At 39.8% G+C, this 24,268-nt stretch overlaps 1 protein-coding gene across 1 annotated transcript in view; it reads right to left on the reverse strand.

The window, feature by feature from the left end:
- The window catches only part of twf2 (twinfilin actin binding protein 2), an 87,591-nt gene that overhangs the window by 18,292 nt on the left and 45,031 nt on the right, over positions 1–24,268 (reverse strand). Inside the window, exons 3-5 of the mRNA XM_003217639.4 lie at positions 18,488–18,666; positions 12,561–12,656; positions 9,711–9,815 (exon numbers count right to left, since the gene is read on the reverse strand). Of these exons, the coding sequence (XP_003217687.1) occupies positions 9,711–9,815; positions 12,561–12,656; positions 18,488–18,666 (380 nt within the window). The remainder of the gene's footprint in view (positions 1–9,710; positions 9,816–12,560; positions 12,657–18,487; positions 18,667–24,268) is intronic.

The raw sequence follows: 24,268 nt of genomic DNA on the forward strand, positions 1-24,268 counted from the left end.
CAGATGCTTATTACTTCAAAACGACAGGTTTCAACATTTCCAAGGCAAGTCTATGCTGGATGTTGTAGTAATCTTTACGACATGTAATGAGACAGAAGTCCTTTCATTTCATCATTTTGGATTTCTGATAGATTACAGATTTTGTTTACATCCCAATATGTACTCTTTCCCAACCTAAAAAGGATGCCACATATTTATTTTTTTGAGTGCTGTACTGGAGAAGAGATTCAAAATTTTCCAATTTGTTCATGGCAGTTTGTTGTTCCTCAGATCATATAAATGGCCACTCATTTCAGTTTAATGAATTCATTAAGTCAACATGTTCAATTCTAAACTTCTACAAATTCACAGCCATTTCTGATCTTATAATATTGTATCACAATTCTGAAATATTTTAATATGTGGCATGTTTCAATGGATGCCACCTTCTAAATTTTTCTGATTTGACACATACAGAATGAGTAGCCCTCATCCAAATGCTTGGGACAAGTAGTGTTTTGGATTTTGGAAATTTTAGGATTTAAAAAATATTTTTTATTAATCAAAGAGTGGTTATTACAAATTATAAAACGCTCAACTAAGTTTGACAGGTGGGGATAAGGGAATGGGGAAGATGGGAACTACCTATAAAAACAAGAACAGTCAGCAAAGAGATGAAAGAAGAAAAAATGTATGAAAAAATAGCAACATATACTCAATAGGAATAAACAAGAGGGACAAAAGATATTTTAGGATTTTGAAATACCTGTATTTGAGAGATTTTGTAAATGAGACTCAAATTTAAACACACAATTCCTTTATGTTTTATATACACATTATAGACATAGGCTGATGGTAATTTGATACATATTTTAATAATTTTATGAATGAAATAAAGTTTGAGTACATTGAACTATGAGAAAGCAAAGGTCTAAGCGACTCATGTTAACAAATTTGGATTCTTGAGTATTTCAGATTCTGGAATTCCAGGAAAAGGATGCTCAACCTTACAGGAATACAGTACCCTTTCAGTCTTTTGTTTCTCTTTTCATGTGCAGTTTGCACTTTTAGGAAAGAGAATACGCCCATCAAGACTTCACAGCTTCTTTTATGCAAACATATAATAGGAAAACACTCTTATCAAGGTGAAGGACACCTCTAACGTACAATTTATGTTTTCTAATCTTTAGAAATTTGGAATTGACTTAAAAGTGAGGCCCCTACTGGACTTTAATACTACAAATTCCAAAGGATTTGGCTTTCAGAGGCAGAGTACCACAGCTATGTATAAGACATAAGAACCTTACTGCTCAAGACTACCAACAAACATCAGCTGACAGTCTTTTTTCACTGCAGTGAAATCCAATGTATTTATGTTGCAATCCCGTGAGTGTTGGCCTGCTACTTACACAGCTTATGTTATATACTCATGTGACACTAAAGAACATTGCAAAAACACATAACACCCTTCTGTTGCAATATTCAGAGAAACTAGTTGCAAAGCATTCAGTATAAATGCTACAATCCTGGGAATGGAAAAGAGTCATTCCTAATATACCAGCTTAATGCTGTCCCATGAAGTCATACGAAGTACAGAAAAGCCATGTTCCAAGAAATCGGTGTCCTTCCTTTGAAGCAAAAGGGGTACAGAAGGCACTGCACAAACAGGCAGACATGCACTAAGGACAGAAGGGATTTTTTGAAACAGAACAAGGAACACAACATCCTGATTGTTTTCCCACCTTGCACCTACAGAAATCCACAGCTTGGTTATTAAACCTTCGGATTAAGTCTGAAAGCTTCCCCAGTGGACAAATATGTGTAATCCTTACAACTGGCCTGATACTGTTATCGCCTCCGATAAGCTTACAGGAAAAGACTGGCAGAGGCTTATCCTCGGATCTGCTAGTAGCCTTACCACATTCAACAATGGTTGCCTGGTCCATCTAGTTAGCATTCTCAACATGCACACCAATGGAATGGGTGGAGAGAAAGAGGAAAATGTAAGCTTCAAAAATCTCAGTCAAGCTCTGGAAGAGAGACGAACCATAACAATGTAACCCCAATGATGCCATAATGTTAGCTGCTCTTTGGAATCAAGGACAATTAAGCCTGTGGCAGCAGGTAGATTTGAGTCATTAGAATTGGGTGCTAGGAAAAAGTACAAATAAATATTTCAGGTTTTTATCTTCATGGTTCTACATGAGGGGGCACAAATGACTCACTTTTATTTCTCAGAGACATTGTTTTCATTAAACCTGATATGTCAGCCTGAAACTGTTCCTGCTGGAGAGACCCAGTTTATTTCTTACACATCACTCAAGAAAGCAGGAGAACAAAAACAACTGAAAACAAGCAACAGGAAGCACTTACCTGAGCTGTTTTACCCTGCAAGACACAGGCAAAAAGTAGCTTAAATTACACAAAACTACAACAAGACTCATGGTACGGCAATAATATTGATTAATTAATCAAATGAGAAGCCCTAAAGTTTACATTAAACCATGCCTCACGGCTAGGAAATGCCAAGTCCTCATGATGTGTTGGAGTCTGATTGTGGTTACACAGTCATTAAGTATATACAATATGTACTCAAACAATACTGTTTTCTGCAATGGGTGAATAGGAGACTCTTGGAATGAAAAGCCTATTCCAGAGCCAAGGCCATGTGACCGTTGTGTGAAATTCGGGTAAGAAATTCCCCTCTTGAGTTGAAATGCCATGATGAGGTAGCACACGTGAATGATGTCTGCCACTAGACAAAAGGCAAGATGGGTCTGGAGTCAGAGGTAACATTGGCAAAGGGGAAGAAAGGGAGAAAGAGGTGTTTGCTGACAATGCTTTCAAGCCATCACAGATTGAAAGCGTGGGTTTCTGAATTTCTCATCTTTGTTGCACAAACTTGTGTGGTAATTCAGGCTAACAGGTTCCTTTCAGGTGTCCAATCAGCATTTCACTAAAAGCAATATGGGCAGTACCTAAGATCCAAGCTTTGAGCTTTTTAAAGAATGGAAGGGATAGCAAAACATGCTACGACAAAAGTCAAGAGGTTGAGGATGAACTAAAGGGACAAAGGGAATATTTGAAGGAGTTTTTTTCCTTATCCATGTAAGTACCATATCTTAACTTTTTCCTTCTGTAAGGAGAGACCCAATAAATTTCAAGGGATGCCCAGAGAGGGTTCCTTCCTCTAAAATACAGAGAGAATATATTTACCTGTGCTGGCACTTTTAGTTGTACACTACAGCACCAATCAGAAACATCAATGATAAATGTGGTTCATACAATTCAAAGAACTCTGAGGTCACTTGTCAAATTGCAGGGAGAGTGTGTGTGTGAGAGAGAAATACACAATCCAGAAGCTAGACTGGTGAGTTAGGCTTTCATGAGTGATAATCAATTCTCTGAGCTTGTCCCCAAAACAAAAGTGACAACTCGGCTGCCACAGTGACACCGGATCACATGCACACTGACCCAGCAAAAGAACACTGAACAGAGAACGGCTCTCTTCACAGCCTTGTCAAAACCATTCAATCATGCAGAGATAGAGAGTGGGCAGGGAAGATAAGTGGGGAAGACATAGCACTCTGGCAAAGTGGGTTATAGCCACCAGAAATGGTGACAGATGTATTTGGAGAAGAGTGCAGAATGAGAGATTATTACTAAGAATAAGAATGTTTCACCATCACTGCTGTAAAAGTAGCCGAGAGGATAGACATTGGTTGGGGCTGCATTTGATATTCACAGGTAAAAGATATATATCAGAAAGCAAGAACTACTGAAGTTGAGTGGCCTTTTAAAAATAAGCTGACCTAGGTTATGAAGTGTTTGTCATCATGATTCATCAGTTCAGCATTTTCTCTCTCTACATGTGTAACACATACATATTTCAGGATAGGGATTGTGAAACCCTTCAGATAAGATTGAACTGCAACTGCCAGAAGCCCTTGATATTATAGCCAGTGGGAAGGAAAATTGGGGGTTGCACTTCAACAAAAAGAAAGTCAATTTTTACTCATACCTGATATGACATGCACAGAAATATGGGAGGATGAAACATATACAGAAAGTCAAAATTTGGTACACAAGATGCTTGGATTCCTAGCCAATATTTTAAAATGGGCCTTTCTACACTTGGTGTGTAACATGAAAAACACAACTTCTTCTTCTGAATAAAAAGTGGGGAAATTGTTCTCCAAGCTATCATTCATTTTCATGAGTATTACTAAAAGGTAATCTTTTATCCTATAAGGGACTGTTTGTAGATCCTGCATAAGTATTAGGTAATACAGGCAGATTGGATAAATCTATCCAGGAATGGGTAGCATAACCTGCATTATGTGCAATGTTTAAATCTATTATATGCTGAATCCCAGTGCTCTTGCATTCAGCAAAATACAAGGATGACATGGTTCCTGTGCCTTCAATTACCAATGACACTGAGCAGAGAAGTATACAGTGGTATAGATTGGTTCTAGGACTCCCTAAATGTACCAAAAACCCATGTGTGCCCAAATTCCTATTAAAAATTGCATAAGGCAGCAGGAGAGGTAGTGGCAAGCCCACCACCACCTGCTTCTGCCTTGTGAAGGAATCCCACCTCCATGAAGGCAGATGTGGGCCAACTGGCATGCTCTCAATCTTGAATTCAAATGCTTAGTATTGTGCATATTTGAATCCACAATAGGTTAAATCCATGGATTCTGAGCCCATTGATACAGTAGGCTCATTGTGTTTATTTTGAAATAATCTGATTTTACAAGAGCAACACAAAATTAAAGATGGCAAGATTTTAAAGCAAATGTTGGCTAAAGGTCCTACATGATGCTCTGTGAGAGGAGAAGCTTTAATAGCAGTAAGATCAGCGTCTCTAGAAAATTTCTGGCTGATTGATTTCTCTCTTGAACCAATGGGAGTATAGAAGATCACTCACAAGTACTGAAAAGCCTCATTATTTGCAGTGCAATTGTGGAAACCAAGTGGCTGGTCATGGACAGAGCAAGATACCATCATTGTAAAACAGCCAACAGCAAATCTTGTAAGAATGACAAAGCCTGCCATCTTGTTTTCTTTAATTATCTTATTAATGATGTTAAAGAGATCTTTGATTCTATACAATGTTAGAATCATTTGACAACGTTACCTTGGTGATTATTTTAAGATTATAAGTAAATAGATTTTAAGGAGAGGATGATAGTTAGCAGATAAGAGAGATATAAATTGATTATATGTTGAAATAAATGTAGAAAAAAAGATAGGATGTAATTTTAATGCTGTGCCCTTTCTCTCTTTTGTGCTTTTCTTTTTTCTCTTTTTCTTTTCATTTTCCTTTGTATACTTTTAATGTTTTTGAAAAGCTTTAATAATTTTTCCAAAGTAAAAAAATGACAGCAAGTGTAGAGGAATCCAGCCAATCAAATTCATCCAAACTAATGGCAAGGCTAGGAGGGCCCTCTCGTTGCTGTCCTTTTGTCAGTAGGCAAAGTCTTGTTCATTATAACAGGTTTTCATGGACATAAGGTTTTTAAAGAAAGAGCTTCTTAGATCAGGGTGTACTTTTAAAAATTGTACTTATTTTAATTGTGAGCTTGAAGTTCTTTTTAAGGTTGCTATTAATTTAATTCTGTTTTAATATTGTCCAGAAAAATTACACTTGTTATAAGTTAAAATTTACCTCGAGTTGATTTTTTTAAAAAGATGGTAGTGATGATGCTTATACAGCATTCCTTGCTACTTCGCAGTTCGCTTATAGCGGACTCGCTGTTTTGCGGGGAAACAGGTATATTTAAACATTATTTTAATTGTTATGTGGCCTTTCTCCCCCTTGCAAGCCCCAGAGAGCTAGTGAACCCTTCCCTACCAGCGCGGGCTGGGCCCTTGCTCCAGGCCCACCATGTTGCTCTGGCTGCCTCTGCTCCTGCAGCCAGAGAAGAAGGAACGCTGCTCCTGCTAGATGAGTGAGCAAGGGAGGGTGGGTGAGAGAGTGAAGGCCAGTGGCAGCAGCAAGAGCCTGGAAGAGGCACCCAGGTCTGGCTTCTGCCGCCGCTCCAGGTGGGCCATGCCGGGAGGACTCGGAAGAGGGGGCAGAGTCCTTCACGAATCCTGCCCCTCTTCTGAGTCCTTCACGTGCAAGTCCTTCACGTTTCCCAGCGTGGCCCGGCTCGAGCAGCGGGACCTGGCCGCCTCTTCCAGGCTCTTGCTACCGCTGCTGGCCTTCACTCTCTCACCCACCCTCCCTCGCTCACTCATCTGGCAGGTGCAGCGGCAGCCAGAGCAACATGGTGAACCTGGAGCAAGGGCCCAGCCGGCGCTGGTAGGGAAGGGTTCACTAGTTCCCCAGGACTTGCAAGGGAGAGAGGCCACATAACAATTAAAATACAGTAGAGTCTCACTTATCCAAGACTCGCTTATCCAAGGTTCTGGATTATCCAAGGCATTTTTGTAGTCAATGATTTCAATATATCATGATATTTTGGTGCTAAATTCGTAAATACAGTAATTACAACATAACATTACTGCGTATTGAACTACTTTTTCTATCAAATTTGTTGTATAACATGATGTTTTGGTGCTTAATTTGTAAAATCATAACCTAATTTGATGTTTAATAGGCTTTTCCTTAATCCCTCTTATTATCCAAGATATTCGCTTATCCAAGGTTCTGCTAGCCGTTTAGCTTGGATAAGTGAGACTCTACTGTAATGTATAAATATAAAAATTAAAATAGTGTCCCTACTTTGATGATTTCCACTTATTGCGGGAAGTCCTGGAACGGAATCCCCGTGATAAGTGAGGGAACACTGTATTATACTTGAGCAGGCAGGAATGGGGGACCTGTGCACAACACACTGTTCCTTCAGTGAAAAACTAATATGAGTCTATTCACTGGCCACGTTTTCCTGGTGTCACATTATCCCAATCAGCTCCAATTTCTGCTTTTTAACCAGTGCCTTTTGTACTCTGCTTCCTTGCTCTCGATCATAGGGAACAACCACATTTGTTTCTAGCATTTCTCATACTCCCCTTCAACGTACACTTGAGGAAGCCACCTCTTCCTCTCAGTCCATACTCCTCCTTTTACAGATGAAAAGTTCCTGGCTGCTTTAACTCCCTTCCCTTTTTATGGATGCTACAGTGCCCGCCTCATGGAAAGTTCTGGCTACATGTCTGTGTTATGACGCTGAGAAGATTATTTTAGAAACACGAGAGGGAAATGTCTGCCTGTCTACTTTTAAACTTTTACATTATACCTTCAGCTTTAGAGGATAGCATCCTCAAAGCCTAAGTGAACATAAATGGAAATGCAGGATGTTGTACATTATATGCTAATCCTCGCTGATCCGAGCTTCATTCACAACAGGCACATAAGAACTTTAAAGTGCAAATTGTGGCAGGTTAAAACTGGTTATGGTGCTCTGTAATGGAGCAAGTGACAAACAGAAAACAGTGCTCAGACCAGAATGTGAAGCAGTAAGAAAAATACCAAGTGAAGCATGTTATTCTTGTAATAAATGGGAAAATTGTATTAAATTGTTGTAATACTATCATCTTAACTTTGGAAGCTCAGGGTTCAAATTTCCTACACACTGAGTTCAACACACTGTTTCTAGGAAGGATCACAGTTTTGAGTCCAAAGTTTGGAAACATTTCTTTTTGGGATTCATAGCTACCAGAATCCCTTAACCCAGCGGTTCTCAACCTGTGGGTCACCAAATGTTTTGGCCTTCAACGCCCAGAAATCCTAAAAGCTGGTAAACTAGCTGGAATTTCTGGGAGTTGTAAGTCAAAACATCTGAGGATCCACAGGTTGAGAGCCACTGCCTTAACCAGAATAGAAGTTTAACTCTGGAAGGTGTAACCCAAAAATGTAACCTTTCTATCAAGCACCAACCAACAAGTACCATGTATGGACCACAATTCCTTATAGGTCTGAGGTTGCCTTAAGACATTTGTTCTCATTTCTGAGTCTTTAGATCCTCCGGGTGTTTTGGACTTCAACTCCCAGAAATCCCAGCCAGCTTACCAGCTGTTAGGAATTGTGGAAACTAAACTCTAAAACATCTGAAGGAGCACAGTTTGCGAAACACTGCTTTAGATAATGTAGAATTACAGCACCCACGATCCCAAGAATTCATTGTTATATTTCAGTTGAAGAATCAAGAATGAGAACACCTTTACCAGGAAAGCTGTCTTTGTTCTATGTTAAAAGGCACTGAATGTTTGCCTATATGTGTAATGTGATCCGCCCTGAGTCCCCTTCGGGGTGAGAAGGGAGGAATATAAATGCTGTAAATAAATAAAATAAATAAATGTCTGGGACTAGAAGTGTTTCGGATTTTCTCAAATTCTGGAACATTTACATATACATAATGTACCCAAATCTAAACACAGAATTCACATACATCTTATACACATAATTTATACACAATATGTTTAATAATTTTGTGCAACAAACAAAGTTTGTGTACACTGAATCATCAGAAAGCAAAAGTGCCACTATCTCAGTCACTCATGTGGACAATTTGGGGTTTTAAAGCATTTTTGATTTTTGGATAAGGGATATTGTACCTTAAAGCCACCACGGGGTTCCACAGATAGTTAGAATGCGCTTCCTCATTGTCTTTGCTTCTTATGTGGTGCTATCCCACTACGTTTACAACAGTTGGACTATGAGAAGAAGTATCCAGCTACCATCTAGAGCAGTAGTTCCCAACCTCTGGACCTCCAGGTGTTTAAGACCTCAACTCCCAGAAATCCTAGCCATTTTACCAGTTGTTAGGAATTGTGGGAGCTGAAGTCCAAAACACCTGGAGGACCAATGGTTGGGAGCCACTGATCTAGATAGGCATCCTCAAACTCCAGCCCTCCAGCTGTTTGGCCCTTTAACTCCCAGAATTCCTTATCAAGCTGACTTGGGTTTCTGGGAGTTTGAGGTCCAAAGAGCTGGAGGACTGGGTTTTGAGGATGCCTGATCTAGAGGGATGGATTAGTGGAGCAGGCAATCAGCTGGTAATAAATGCCAGGATTCATTCAACAACTCTCAAAATCTATTCTGCCTCATTGAAGGCCAAGATACAAACTGGAAGATGTTATAAAGTTTACAGTGTAGGCAGACCAGACACCAACTCTGCTGAGGGAACAGCATGTTTCTCTGACACTCAGCCAGAAATACATCATAGCTCGGAAAGTGATCTGGCTCACAAGTAAGCACGCGATCACAGTGAACCTGCCACAATGTTCATTTTGGACAATGCCCCTGACAAAAATGATGGAAGGGATATGGTTATTTCTATGCACAGCAATACTCTGTAACCAGCCAAATAAAGGTAATAAAACAGACACGACAAAGCTATGAGGAAGGAAATGAACAAGAAAATCAAATTATTGCCAGACAGCACATTTATAATAATTGGTGGTGATTCTATTTTTCTTATCCATTTCCTCCTTGCAGTCTCCTCTTTCCTACAGCTTGTTTGTGACATCGGAAGCCTTTTCCCCATTTCCAAACAATATCATGCATTTCCCCTTCCTTTTGCCAGACCTGATGGCCATTTTAATGGTGTCCAAAATGGAATCAGGAAAGAGAACACTGCCATGACTGCCTCCTTCTGCTGCCACGATCACAGCAGCAAAACCATAACTACCAATTTCAGTCAAATACATAAGTTTGAAATCATGCTGCAAGGGAGTCAAAACACAGGAATAAGTGTCACAAACTACTGTTTGCTCACCTCATTGATGCGGATCTGCTGAAGCTCTTGTTCGGCTGCTGTCAGAGGAGCTGGAGCAGAGCAGGATGACACATGCTTCTGATAACCACTAAGAGAGACATCTTCCTGAAGGTGAACGAAAGAAGAAACATAGCAACCACAGATTTAGTTCAAGTATGACCAAGGCAATTGGCATCTTGAATTTAATATAGAGATATAGACATGAACATATTCTATTAGCAATATTATCATCAGGCGACATCTTCCTTACCAGCTTTCTGACATGATGGACAGAGTGCCATGGGAACCGTATCTCTGTATATGATCCTATTAGAACACTAAGATTGTTGAGGGAGGCTCTCCTCTCTAAGCACCTATTTTTTCAGTCTTGTTTGGTGGAAACAAAGGAGAGTGCCTTCTGAGTGGCTGCTTCCAGGTTTCAGAACTCCTTCCCTAGAGAGGTCAAGATAACGCCCCCCCTTGCTCTTTTTCCACTGTCAAGGAAAAATATTCCTATTCTATCAGGCTTTCATGATGGGCTTTTAAGAGTGTGTTTAGAGTCATAGAATCATAGAATAGTAGAGTTGGAAGAGACCACATGGGCCATCTAGTCCAACCCCCTGCTAAGAAGCAGTCTTATTTAGTTTTTAGATTTTTGTTAAAAAAATATTTTATAAAGGTTTGAACTTTACAGATTGCTGAACTATTTTTAAAAAACACACATCTGATGGTTTGTATAAATATAATTTGTATGATTTTATTCTATATTGGTTTTAATAACTTTTAAGCCACCTTGAGTCCAATAATAGAGCCCCCCCCCCATGATGTTTAATATATTCTCGTGAAGTCTCCAGCTCAATCAGGGGTCACACTGCACTATTACTGAACTACTGCTGAAAAGAAAACACCAATGCCAGCAGATAATGGGCCACAGGTGGTTTAGTTGTATATCATCTGGTCAAAGAGAGATGTAACAAGAGGATTCCTCCTATTGAATGTAAACACAGAGTTGTGGAGAGATGAACACAAGTGCAAGATTATTCTACAACAGCCTCATTTCATAAGCACTGCTGCCACCTCATGGATCTTTCCTTAAACCACAGGACCAAGAAAATCTTTGTTGGAAAACCAGATTTTGCCACTTATTAATGTATAATATCTTACATTTCATCAATATGGCACAATCCAAGAGATGCAGAAAGTGCTGTACACATATAAATCTATGCAACTAGATGTGCCTGACTGACACCCAAAGGTTCCTGATTTTGATAGGAAGTTTATATACCTCATTTTTAGTTTTTCCCTTATGAAGAAAAAGGTAGGATGACAATGAATGAAACCCGCAAGCTCCAATTCTGATACCTGTAAAATTTAGACTGTATTCAACCCTCAAAATGACTAAATAAACCTTTCCTAAAAGAAATATGGGGCAGTGGGAAACTCCACTATTGTGGTGTTACACTATTCTTCCTGACAAAAAGAATTTGTCAGGAAGAATAGTGTAACACCAGATATGAGGGAAACTATCTCATTTATGGTCCACTGGCCACAAGGGCCATCCCGTGTCATACAGACAACTCAAATTGGGACCCCACTCAGAAATCATGCGCTGACAACTCATTCAAACTATATATTCAATCAAGCATTTGGAGATTGTGTTTTTAGTCATCTTTCACTCTCATACCACCCCATGGGAATCCAGACAACACAGAACTTGCAAGGCAGGTAGATTTGAGTGAACTTGCATCGATCCACAGATAGGAAAATAATGGGGAAAGGTACCAGTCAGTTCCCTGGAGGGAAAGTACAGACGATCACCAAGTTACAAACAAGATAGATTCTGCAACAGATAGATTCAGGTACATTTTAAAGTGTAACTCCAGCATCTATATATGATATGATATTATATTTCATCTCACTTTCTGTCCCTGTGATAACTGGACTTCGAAACATTTGGCTTGTTGTGGAAACAAGGATTGGAGATGAAGCTTCAGGGGAGACACTTTGTCCCCATGTTAATGCTTTCTGGAGTGAATTTCTCTTCCTGTTGTATCATCCCCGTTCTTAACTATCAGTCATTTATAAGATGGGTGTTTGTAACTTGGGGGCTGCCTGTATACAGTTTCTACATAATTTGTTCTTCTCCAATCTTAAAGAAGTAAAAACTCCCAAAGGAAAGTGAAAGTGGAGAATTATATTCTAACTTCTAGAAGTAGGGTTTTGAGCAATATGGTATACAACAGCAAAAGACTAATCTTATTCCCCAAGAATTGCATTAATTTGCCAAATTTCAAGTCCTTAATTTAGAAACGTGGCAATCATTCACAACATTTCTCATTCTTATCACAGGAAGGCAGCTTGTTGAGAAATCACTGGCTTCTGGCCACAGTTACTGACTCTAGTGCAAGAATGAGAAAAGGAGTGGTTTGCCTTTTGCTGAGGTTGCTATGGTTTGCACAAAAAATGTCTCTGCACAGAACAACAGGCATTTCCTTTATGATGAAAAGCACAAGCACATAATAGGCACAGAAAGACTAGATAGCTGATTAAAAATGCAATTATTCCATTAAGTGCCGTTAATTTTCCATTTCTATGCAGTGAGGCACCAGCTGGGTTGCTATGAGTTTTCCGGGTTGTATGGCCATATTTGTGGAACATGGCCATACAGCCCGGAAAACTCACAGCAACCCAGTAATTCTAGCCATGAAAACCTTCGACAACATGAAGCACCTGCTGTTGTGAATTTGTGTCGTTCATGCAACAACAATAGCAACAAAATTCTTGCAAATGTGAAACTTCTCCTGAGAGTAGCAGAAAATATCTTGAAGGGGAAAGATAATGTGGCGGGCAAGTATGAATAATCAGCCCTACCTTAACTGTTCCGAAAAGTTCATCTTTTACATGTCCACCTCCAAACTCTTTTTTCACTGTCGCTCTGGTTGCAGCATAAAGCATTTTCAGTCTAACCTGGTCAGACAAAGAAAGAAAGGGAAACACCATCAGTGATGAGGACAGGCCACTCCACAGCTCCAGGAACTGATTTATGGCCTCTGTCAATCTTTCAGCACCAGATCACAGTGATCTAATAATGCTGGAATTGCTGGGTCATTAATGGTTCTGGAACTTATTCTGAAGAACCCAACTTATTCAAGTGAATGTTTTCCTTTCATTGTGTTTTTAGAAGTACAGTACAACCCACGTATCCATGAGACCAGTGCTTGCCATTCATTTATCCATGTCCATCAAATTACATCCTCTCTTTCTAGGTCCTCCAGCATGACTCTATGGAAGTGGTTCTCAACCTGTGTGTGCCCAGGTGTTTTGGCCTACAACTCCCAGAAATCACAGCCAGTTTACCAGCCATTAGGATTTCTGGGAATTGAAGACCAAAACATCTGGTGACCCACAGGTTGAGAATCACTGCTTTATGGTATTCTTGTATTGGAAATTTTTCATTACCACATTATTCAAAGTTTCATGTAACCATGCAAAAAGCAGCAAGTTACCCCTCCCATACTATAACTGTCTTCAAATTCTTGTTGATAGAAGTTTCATTGCTCAGAAAAGTTATTTTTTGGGGGTAACTAAAACTCCCAGACCCTTCTAGCATTGAACTGCCTTATATGAGTCTATACTGACCATAGAATGCATTATAGGCCAGTGTACAAGTAGATGGGGACTCAGTTACCAGTACTTGGGCCATTTTCATGCATTGCAGGCTTATTTGAACCTTCCTCACAATGAAGACAGAAACTGGAGGAAATACTCTGAAATCCTAATGAGCCTTAAAACTATGAATGCAGCATAAGCTGAGGAGAAATAATCAAATAAATTAATATACTATTTGTTAAACAACTTAACAGAAAACCTTTGAACTCAGAAGAATGTGAAAATCACCCTATACAGGATTTCCTTTTGGTTCAAAGACCAAGAGAAAGAAAAAAGGAAACAAGAGACCTCCCAGGGAGTGAGTTACAGTTCTGATACCATTTATTAAAGCAAGCACCCAGAGGGAGGCCTACAAAGGAAGATCTTGAGATATAACCAAGTTCCTACGGAGACAGCAGTCTTTAAGGTACAATAAGCCCTTGCAATTTAGAGCAGAGGTGGGCAGAAAGTAGATCTGGATCTTATGATTCTGAATCAAATAGACAAGAATTTAAACTTCTACTTGCTTCACAATAATAACAAAGGAATAACATACACACACTGTTCTAAATAATGCTGTGAGGAGGAAGGAATTAATCAGATTTTCTGGGGGGTGGAGTCACAATTTGATTAGTTCTGCTGGATCTTTCAGCAGTTTTTGACAGCCATTGACCTGGACTGTCTGGTTGGGATGGGACAAGGAGGTAGTTATATAGTGGACCCATTCCTACCTGAAAGAGTGAACCCAAAAGGTGGTGCTAGGAGACTCTTTATCAGCCATTTACCTATGGAATCCCTCAGGGTTCAGTTTTATCTCCCATGGCATTTATCATTGACATGAAATTGCTGGGAAAGGTCACCCAGTTTCAGGGTTTAGTGCCACCAGCACGCTGATGACAGCCAAGTTAGCAGTTGCAGTTATAAATATTTATTTCTTGTCAGTAAGGAACTGGATGCAGGCAAACAAACAGAAGCTTAAGCCAGACAAGGCAGAGATAACCCTAAATAGTTAAAGGGTATATGAAGAAATCCCTATTCAACCTGTGCTAGATGAACGTAAACACCCTCTGAAGACCCACAGTTTGGACATTTGTTTATTTTTATATTAACATGTATTGGCAGCAAATTGCTGCCCGCTGTAAGGCTGCCCTGAGTCCCTTTCCAGGACGAGATGGGTGGGATACAAAAATGCAAAATAAATAAATAAATAAACAAATACAAAATAAGAATATACCCTGGACCTGGCTACTCAGATCTGAATGGTGGTTAGGAGTGTATTTGCACAATTAAAACAGGTACACATCCTGCACCTTGTCCTAGGGACACTTGATTTGGCCATAGTGACACCCACTTCAGTTACACCTGATTTTAATTATTGCAATGCTGTCTATGTAGGAATGCTCTTGAAGAAAAAAAAACTCCAGCTGGTCCAAAGAGATGGAGCCAGATTGTTAACAGGGGTTTATTACAGAAGTGCATGTGTCCCTTGTTACAACAGCTCCTCTGGCTACAAGCTGGTTTCTGAGCACAATGCAAAGTGTTGGTTGTGACCTATAACTCTGTACAGTTCAGCTCCAGATTCCATATGAAAAAATGCATTTCCACTCATGAGCCTATCTGAGCACTAAGATTGTTGGGGGATGCACTTATTTCAATCCCACCTCCTACTCTGAAAGTACCTGAAAGGGCCTTCTCTATGCTTATTCCCAGACTCTCTTCCTAAGGAGGCATCTTTTTTCCTAATTTTTTCTCAGCAGGTGAAGAGCTTTTAATTCCAGCATGACAGTTTTACCTGTACAGGAGATGGCTTAAGAACAACCATAATAGAACATTCTGGCCATACACCACCCCTGTTCACCTTTAAAGCTAAATAAGCAGGTACTTGCTGTCTGAGTGGCCTGCAAGATGAAGTCAGAGCAAAATTTCTTTAGCTGTCCGCCAGATGGCAGGATAGCTCTAATATGAAAAGAGATTCTAAGACCAAGAGTTCTGCAAAATCCCTGTAGAATAGTTAACAAGAAAAGTGCCAGGGAATTAGAGAGAATGTACAGAGAGTGTGCTGAAAGAACGCAACCCAAACCTTCTTTCTACACTGAAATAATACTTCCTACAACGTCATCACATGTTAAGCCATTAATTTAGGATATGGTTTTGGAATATTTAGGATATGGTTCAGGATTTAGGATCAGTGTGTTATAATCAAGCAGATTATTCATGTGGTTGCTGTTTTGACAGGCTGTGAATGCATTAATCCAAAACATGGTGAAAAAGACTATAACTAGAAATCGGTAACTTTCAGTAATAGGCAAAAATGTCCTAATCAAAGTTCTGTTTGGTTGTAGACATTGAAGATTCTTACCTATAATTGTGCATGCCACATGACATGGGGTTGCCTTCAAAGACTGTTCGGAAGCTGGAACTAGTCCAACGTTCCATAGCCAGGTTACTAACTGGAGCACCATTCAGGGAGCATACAACTCCTCTGTTGAAGCAGCTCCACTGGCTGCCTGTTAACTTCCGGGCACAATTCAAAGTGCTGGCTGTGGCCTACAAAACCTTAAACGGCTCTGGTCCAACTTGCCTCTCCGAACGTATTTCCCCCTACGAGCCGTCCCACAGATTAACATCTTCGAACGAGGCCCTGCTCTCGGTTCCGCCGTCGTCACAGGTGCGGTTGGCGGGAACAAGAGACAGGGTTTTTTCGGTGGTGGCTCCACGACTGTGGAACTCCTTGCCAAGGGAGATTAGGGAAACCTCTTCACTCTTGTCTTTCAGGAAGTAGCTGAAGACCTGGCTGTGGGATCAAGCATTTGGCCCATCCTAAGATATGAACCGATATGACCTGATGGATTCTATGAATTAATATTGATTCAAACGCAGACTGGCTCTGACTTTGGCTCGAAACTTCCCGTTTTGTAATGGTCACATGGTTTTAATTGTTTTAATTTGATTTGGATACCGGCTTTTCTTCATGTTTTATGTTTGGTTTTTACTGCTTCTTGTATTGTATGTGGCATTTAATTCTGCTATTGTGTAAAACCACTCTGGGTCCCCTGAGGAGAACAGCGGTATATAAAATAAATAGATAAATAAATAAATAATGATTCCCACTTTGTTCTAAAAACAACAACACAGCAACACTTTGGACACACGTAACCATTATATGAGACTAGTGCAATGCACTCAGTTCAGACCATTAAGCAAAACAAGCATGTGCTTAGAGCTTCAAAAGAAAGGGGGCACCACATAAATTTTCTCTTTGCTGAATTTAGCATGGACCATATGATGCAAAACTGCAAAGGGTGCTGCTGAACCAGGTTCCACAAAAGGGGGCTCCAACAATAAAAGAATTTGCCATCAAAAAATTGGAGGAAAACATTACAAATAACGAAAGGGGAAGCATACAAAAATATTTCCCATCTTACTGTACACTAAGTTTAATTTTGAAAGATAAATTTTTAATGTGTTGTTGAAGGTTTCCATGGCCGGAATCACTGGGTTGTTGTGCATTTTCCGGGCTGCATGGCCATGTTCCAGAAGCATTCACTCCTGATGTTTTACCCACATCAATGGCCGGCATCCTCAGAGGTTGTGAGGTATATTGGAAAACTAAGCAAGGGGGTTTATATATCTGTGGAAGATCCAGGGTGGAAGAATTCTTGTCTGTTAGAGGCCAGCATGAATGTTGTAATTAATCACCTTGAATAGCATTAATAACCTTGCAAGCTTCATTCCTGCCTGGGGAAATCCTTTTTTTGAGGTGTTAGCTGCCCCTGATTTATTCATGTTTGTTTCTGTTTTCGGGGTGTTGTTCTTTATTTACTGTTCTGATTTCAGAGATTTTTAATACTGGTAGCCAGATTTTGTTCATTTTCATTGTTTCATCCTTTCTGTTGAAATTGTCCACATGTTTGTGGATTTCAATCGCTTCTCTGTGTAGTCTGACATGATAGTTGCTAGAATGGTCCACGATTTTTGTGTTCTCAAATAATATACTGTGTCCATGTTGGTTCATCAAGTACTCTACTATGGCTGATTTCTCTGGTTGAGTTAGTCTCCAGTGCCTTTGCTTCTGAAACATGGCCATACAGCCCGGAATATGCACAACAACCTGATAAAATTGTATATTGTGGTTTATTATTATTCATATTTTGAATTAGTTACATGTGGGGGCACCAAAATCTTTCAAGTGCTTAGGGCCGCCAAAGGTCCGAATCCAGCCCTGACTGGCCCAGAATGCTTCTGAGCGGAGCAATCTTTCAGCAGCATGTAGGACCCCTGATGCAGACACTGCACTGGTTATTAATCAGTTATAGGAACAAGTGGGACTATATAAAAGCCCTATTCTACTTGGAGTTGGTTTATCCAAGGGACCCAACTCTTCCTAGTAATCCTGTGTGTCATTAAGAATACTTCTCCAACTCTCTACAGTTCTTTGGAGCAGGGCATTTAGCATGGAGTAATCAATTCTGCAGGATATTATTCCCTCAACATTAAGCACACTCTGACAAATTTTTCTGTGCATAAAAGTAACACCTATGTTGTCCAAGCCTTCCTACATCCAGCTTGCCACATATTGTAGGGTTAATGTAAATACTGATTCCAAATACTGTTTTATACTGTGTGTTTTATGATTGTTGAACACTGCTCTGAAATCTTTAGATGCCAGTGGTTTAAAAACATGTATATACAAAGAAACAGAGTCAAAGTCAAGAGAATATAGGGAGTGTGGTGAACATTTGGTGTGGTCTTTTTTTTTTTTTTTGCAGTCAACTACATCTTGAAAACATGAAACAAACAGTAAACACTAGAAGGAGGAGATGGCTGATGTTTTTCATTTGAACCTCATTACTTTTCACCAAAGGAAATCTAAATTAGAATTAGTGGATTTTAATGCAATCACATAACAATTAGCACCATTTACAGAACATCACTGAGTATATCCAGATACAAAGCAATAGGCAATCTAAATGCTTCTCAAGAATACTGCTATTTCCCTGGGTGGTATAGGAATTTGTGAAATAGATGTTCCACAAAGAAGCGGTTACCATACCCTTTAATCTTCAACCCCCACACGCCAGGTAATTATGAACCCTAGAAAGGGAACTCATACATTGTTTCATTTAAGGGAAGAACAATCAAACACTTACAGGAGAATTGTCAGGAGACCAGGAGATAAAAAGCCACTCATAGCCCTGTGCATTCTGGGTGTCCAGGCGGTAGAGAATGTAACATGGTTCCAGTTCATCCAGCAACGGCAACACAAAAGAGTCGTAGTCCTTATCCCACCGCCGAGAAAGTTCTTTGTAGGCTCCAAGCACTAATTGCTCTAAAAGTCAGGGAAATGGGAATGTAAGGAAGAGAGAGAAAAAATGAGTAAGCAAAATAAATGTTGTGCTTAATATAGCATGGTATTCAAGGCAGAGGAACGTACAACACTCAAACACCCTTGGTACAGCCCACACCTTATTTATTTATTTATTTACTTACTTACAGTCCTGTATTTGTATTCCGCCCTTCTTACCCCGAAGGGAACTCAGGGCAAATCACAATGCACATATACATGGGCAAACATTCAATGCCATTAGACATACTTGGTTATAATAACGAACACCTAATATTTTCTTCCTTCTAAGAAACTCCTAAAATTCTCAGGGTTCTAGAAACAAATACGAGCATTTGATAAAGAGGAAAACTATTGTCATGTTTCCCCTCACCCATTAGTTGTTGGGAGGAAAGTATAACACAAAAAAGCCATCTGTTTTATGTAATTAATCAAGCAGGTGTGGGGTTTTCGGAAAATGACAACGTACCATTACTTTGACCATAATCAAGTTTCAAAGTTTTATAGGTGTAAGTGCAAATGTGGAGTTTCTATGCAAGCACAGGCTTAATTCGTAACTGTTGAGAACATGGTGGGCTCATTCCTCATTGTCCTATACAGCTGTCTATGTGCCTGGATCCTCCTGACCAAGCTGTAATGTGCTGACATATAGAATCAGCATTGATAGGATGAAAAGAACACAAGGAACACAAATGTTTTCCTTCTCCTCCAAACATCAAATGTGCTCAGATGAAGATTTTTTTAAAATCAGAGGCATCGTGTATTATAGACATGTATCTAAGTATCCATGATATTTATGTATCTGGATAATCCACTTCAAAATGAAAAACACTATTTGCAATCATTATTATCACTGTTGTCATCAGGCATGCAACAGATTATAAGATCAGCTCTGTCTAGGAATGCAAAAATCTCTCACACACTAAGTCAGCTCTGAAAATGTCTATGCTGGATCAATGTTTACATACATTTCAGGAAATTTAATACATTTCCATATGTTTTTTTTTAAATGTTTTGCTTGTACTAAATTTCTGATACAGGAAAAATGCTAAGCAAGAAGTATCAGCACTATCTATATATATAAATGAGTGATGGCATCACGGCGACCCACAAAACAACAAAACTACAGGCCCCCCAACCTCGAAATTTGACAACACAACCCATCATCCACGCCTCTAGGTTGATACAACAAAAAGAAAAGAAAAATGAAGTCCTAATTAGAGGGAGAGCAATAATTGTAACTACCACCAATTCCTCAATACTTTATTTCCCATACCACCATACTTCGCCACAGCAACGCGTGGCCGGGCACAGCTAGTGATCTACTAAAGAAGGCACTGGTGGCTGCTGTCTTAACAGAAAGTGACAACCATCCGTTGCATCATCTGTTTTGTTTGTGCTTCAGATAAGTCTTCCAAGAAGGCAAGATCAGACTGTGTCTTTTAGGAACACTTTAGCCTCAGGCTAACTCATTTTCCAATTTACACATGATAAACACACACACACACACACACACACACACTGAACAAAGAAGGCTACTGATCTTTGCTAGAACTCGATCACACAATGCACAACCAAACACATTTATTTAAAATAGCACATGTAAGTGACTCCCTGGCCACGCTGAGGAGTCCACAGCTCTCCTGGCTCCACTGTCTGTTCCCCATATCCAAGTCTTTTTTAAAAAATTCTTTCAATATATAAACACACACACACCAACAGTTTAATATCAGGGGCAGTTCTAATAGTGGAGAGTGAAATAAAGAATGGGGGGGGGGGTATTAGTGTGATTAATAACATAACCCCAGAAATGCTAACTTCCTTTTAGCATGGAAAACATATTTTCAAATAAGTAACTACTTCCTGTTATTTATGTTAATCTCGCAAGGTTTTGCTGGTAGAGGAAACTGTGAAGAATTAGTGATTTTGCATGCTTTTCTTCCACTGTTTACAAATAAGGAGATTAATAATGCCTTTCAGAGAACAGCATCTAATCTGATCATTCTATTTCTCATCTGAAGGTGTAGCACTGATAATTCAGGTCTCAATACCCAAAAGGCACCATATGCTATCGAATCATGGAACCTAAATAGGAAGGGGAGCCCCCGATGGCGTAGTGGACTAAAGCCTCGTGACTTGAAGGTTGGGTTGCTGACTTGAAAGCTGCCAGGTTCGAATCCCACCCGGGGAGAGTGCGGATGAGCTCCCTCTATCAACTCCAGCTCCATGTGGGGACATGAGAGAAGCCTCCCACAAGGATGGTAAAACATCAAAACATCCAGGCGTCCCCTGGGCAACGTCCTTGTAGACAGCCAATTCTCTCACTCCAGATGCAACTCAAGTTGCTCCTGACACGAAAAAAATAGGAAGAGAGATTGAAATATACCTTGCAGTAACTGGTATTCCTTGGCAAAGCACCTCTGACTATTCCTTATCTAAGAAAACCCTAAAAAATTCATGGGGCTATTTCTAAGTCAATATGTGGGATAAAGTCACACACATCTATGCACATTGATGTTTTCATTGTTCAGATATATGTGCACACACTCAAAATCAAGATACAACTACAAGACAGTGTGAGTCTACATTTCATTCTCTATCAAGGTTGACATTAATCCTGATTCTAGGAAGAAAAACCCAATGAGTATGGCCACTGCATAGTAAGATAAATCAAGATCCCAAAAGTAAGTTTCCAAAAAAGCAAGTACAGCTGCTGGAGACAGAAAAGTGGCAATTATTAACAGGTTCAATACAAATGTTATCTCAGGGTACATTTAAACTTGTTTTCTCACAAAATCATGTGAGGAGGTGGCACAATTTGCATTGAATATCTTAACTTGCCATTACTTATGATTTTTTTTTCATTCCATTTTGCAAATAGGAATTGTAATCTAATACCACTGGAAGGCACCCACAAGGTTAGGGAACATTTGTCTATACAGAAGTCTTACGATCCATAATCCCATCTATCAGCCTTCATTATTTGTGTCTCTCTTGCAGAAAATTACATATAGGTACAGACTCTGTTTCTATATTCCTATCTACTACAGGTAAAGAAAGAGGCATCAATAAAATACACACATTGCTCAGGAATGTGAGAGTGAAGATGCCTATTTTGTATTATGTCAGTCCACCTGTACCTAGCATACCTTAATACAAATTAGTTTCACAATCCATTTCAGAGGATAACTGAGAAGCAAAAAAAAAAAAAAACCATTTGAAAATCTCATACAGCACAGACACATGCTTTGTACAAAATGCCCTGTCATTCATACACCCATGTTGACCCTCAGTGACCTTATGGGCCACTGAGTCCAACCCCCTTAAAGTGGGATCTTCTGCTAGAGTATGCTAGCAGGTAGATGTTCAACAAGGAGACCTGACCATCAGTTTAGACAAGTGGTTCTACTGTTCCTTCAAATATTTAATTGAAATGTACTATCCTGTAACTAAAAAACATTAGACCAGGGCCTATTCTCCACAAATTTGATAAGGATTTCCTCCACCACATAATATAAACCATTGATAACCATTGCTTAGTGAACATTCAAACAAATGATCTGCACCACCACTACCTTCAGTATAAAATGTAAAAACCAAGGAAAGCTGTACAATAACATGTGAGTTTAGCTCTAAGTCTCAAAGGTTAGTCTGATGCAGGAGTTGCATATCTCACGGGAATGATTTATAATCATAAACAAATGTCACCTTTGCATTTAAACCCAAGGAGGCGATGACCTTTTGTGATCCTGTAAGCAAAGCAAAGCGAAGACCATTCAGATCATTCACTTTAAATAGGACTGCAACACATTTTAAAGGGTTATTTATTTTTAGTACCTAACGAAACTGTAGCTGTAGTTGTAGACACTACTTTATAATAAGTTTTTCCTCTTTTCTTGGAAAAAGGGAACACCTAATTTAAGATAGACCCTGCTGCAACATACTGTTTCCTCTGAAACAGGGGTCACCAACATTTCTGGGCCAAATGGGGACATCTGTAACTTGGAAGTGTGTCAAAAGATGCTCTCATAAAAATAGTTGCTATGGGGAAGGGAGTTACTCGTTCACAAAATAGTTGCCATGGTGGATAAGATCACTCAGTGAACATTCACTTCCTAGAAAATAAACAAAGGCATGGTTTTCTGCTTCAGTACTTACTTCATAAAAGGCAAACTGATGAAGTGCAGAGACAAGTAACTGAATAGGCGACTGGTAATGAGGCCCTGAGCCTCAAATTGCAAAATATGTACTTGCCTTCACAAAGCACACACAAACACAAACCAATCATCCACAGAATATAAACTGGTGATATCAGAGAACACGGAAACCATCAACCACTCACACCATCCACAAAGATACATATCAGGCAAAACACACACAGGTAAAGAAGGCAAACACTCTTTGCATTCCCTATCACCTTTCCCGGCTCTCACCTCAGATATACACTACCACTATCAACTAATTTATCTTTTTCAGTTTTCTTGGTTGTTGGATACACCTTTAAATCATAGAATCATAAAGCTGGAAAGACCACAGAGTCATCTGCTCCGACTGCATGCCATACAGCAGTGGTTTTCACCCTGTGGGTCCCCAAGTGTTTTGGCCTGCAACACCCAGAAATCCCAGCCAGTTTACCAGCTGTTAGGATTTCTGGGAATTGAAAGCCAAAACATCTGGGGACCCACAGGGTGAAAACCAGTGCCATATAGGAACACACAGTCAAAACACATCTGGCAAATGGCTATCTAGCCTGTTTAAAACCCTCCAGAGAAGGAGTCTCTGACACAGCAGCATATTTCACCGATAAAAAACTCGTAACATCAGAAGGACCCGTCTAATGTCTAGGTGAAATCTCCTTTCCTGCAGTTTGACTCCACTGCTTCATGTTCCAGCCTCTGAAGCAGCAAAAAGCAAGCTGGCTCAATCCTCAAGATGACATCTTTTCAAATATTTAAACATGGCTATCATGTTACTTCTTAAACTTGTCTTTTCCAGCCCAAACATCTTTTGCTCCCTAAAGCAATCCTCACAGGGGTTGGTTTCTAGTTCTTTTAACCTTTTTGGTCACCATCCTCTGGACAGGTTTTAGCTTGTCAACATCCTTCTTGAATTGTGGTGCCCAGAAAAGGACAAAGTATCCCATGTGAGATATACCGTGGTACTATTACTTCCCTTAATTTAGACCCTATACTCCTATTGCTGCAGCCCAGAATCACATTGGTGTTTTTACCTGTCATTTCACACTGTTGATTCATGTACAGGCTGGACCTCTTGACTGAAACCAGTTAGCATGCCCATTACCTAAGAATGACACATGGTGCAGATGTCAGACATAGAGCCATTATGGAAATCAAAATGGCAGTGAGGCTGGTGCTTCCATTTGTAGCATGAAAGCTTCCCAGTGAATATTTGTGGTAAAGAAAACAAAAACTTCCAAATATCAGGTGTAGGATGGAGCCTGGCATGGACCAAGGGAGCTTCCATGGGCCCATCCATGAAACCCACTGATAGAGCATGCACACATGCGCGCACACACCAAATCCAGAAGGAATTATGCTTAGCTTTATTGAGAATGACAAGTTCTTAG

The sequence above is a fragment of the Anolis carolinensis genome, chromosome 2, assembly GCF_035594765.1.
Source record: "Anolis carolinensis isolate JA03-04 chromosome 2, rAnoCar3.1.pri, whole genome shotgun sequence".
Lineage (NCBI taxonomy): Eukaryota > Metazoa > Chordata > Lepidosauria > Squamata > Dactyloidae > Anolis > Anolis carolinensis.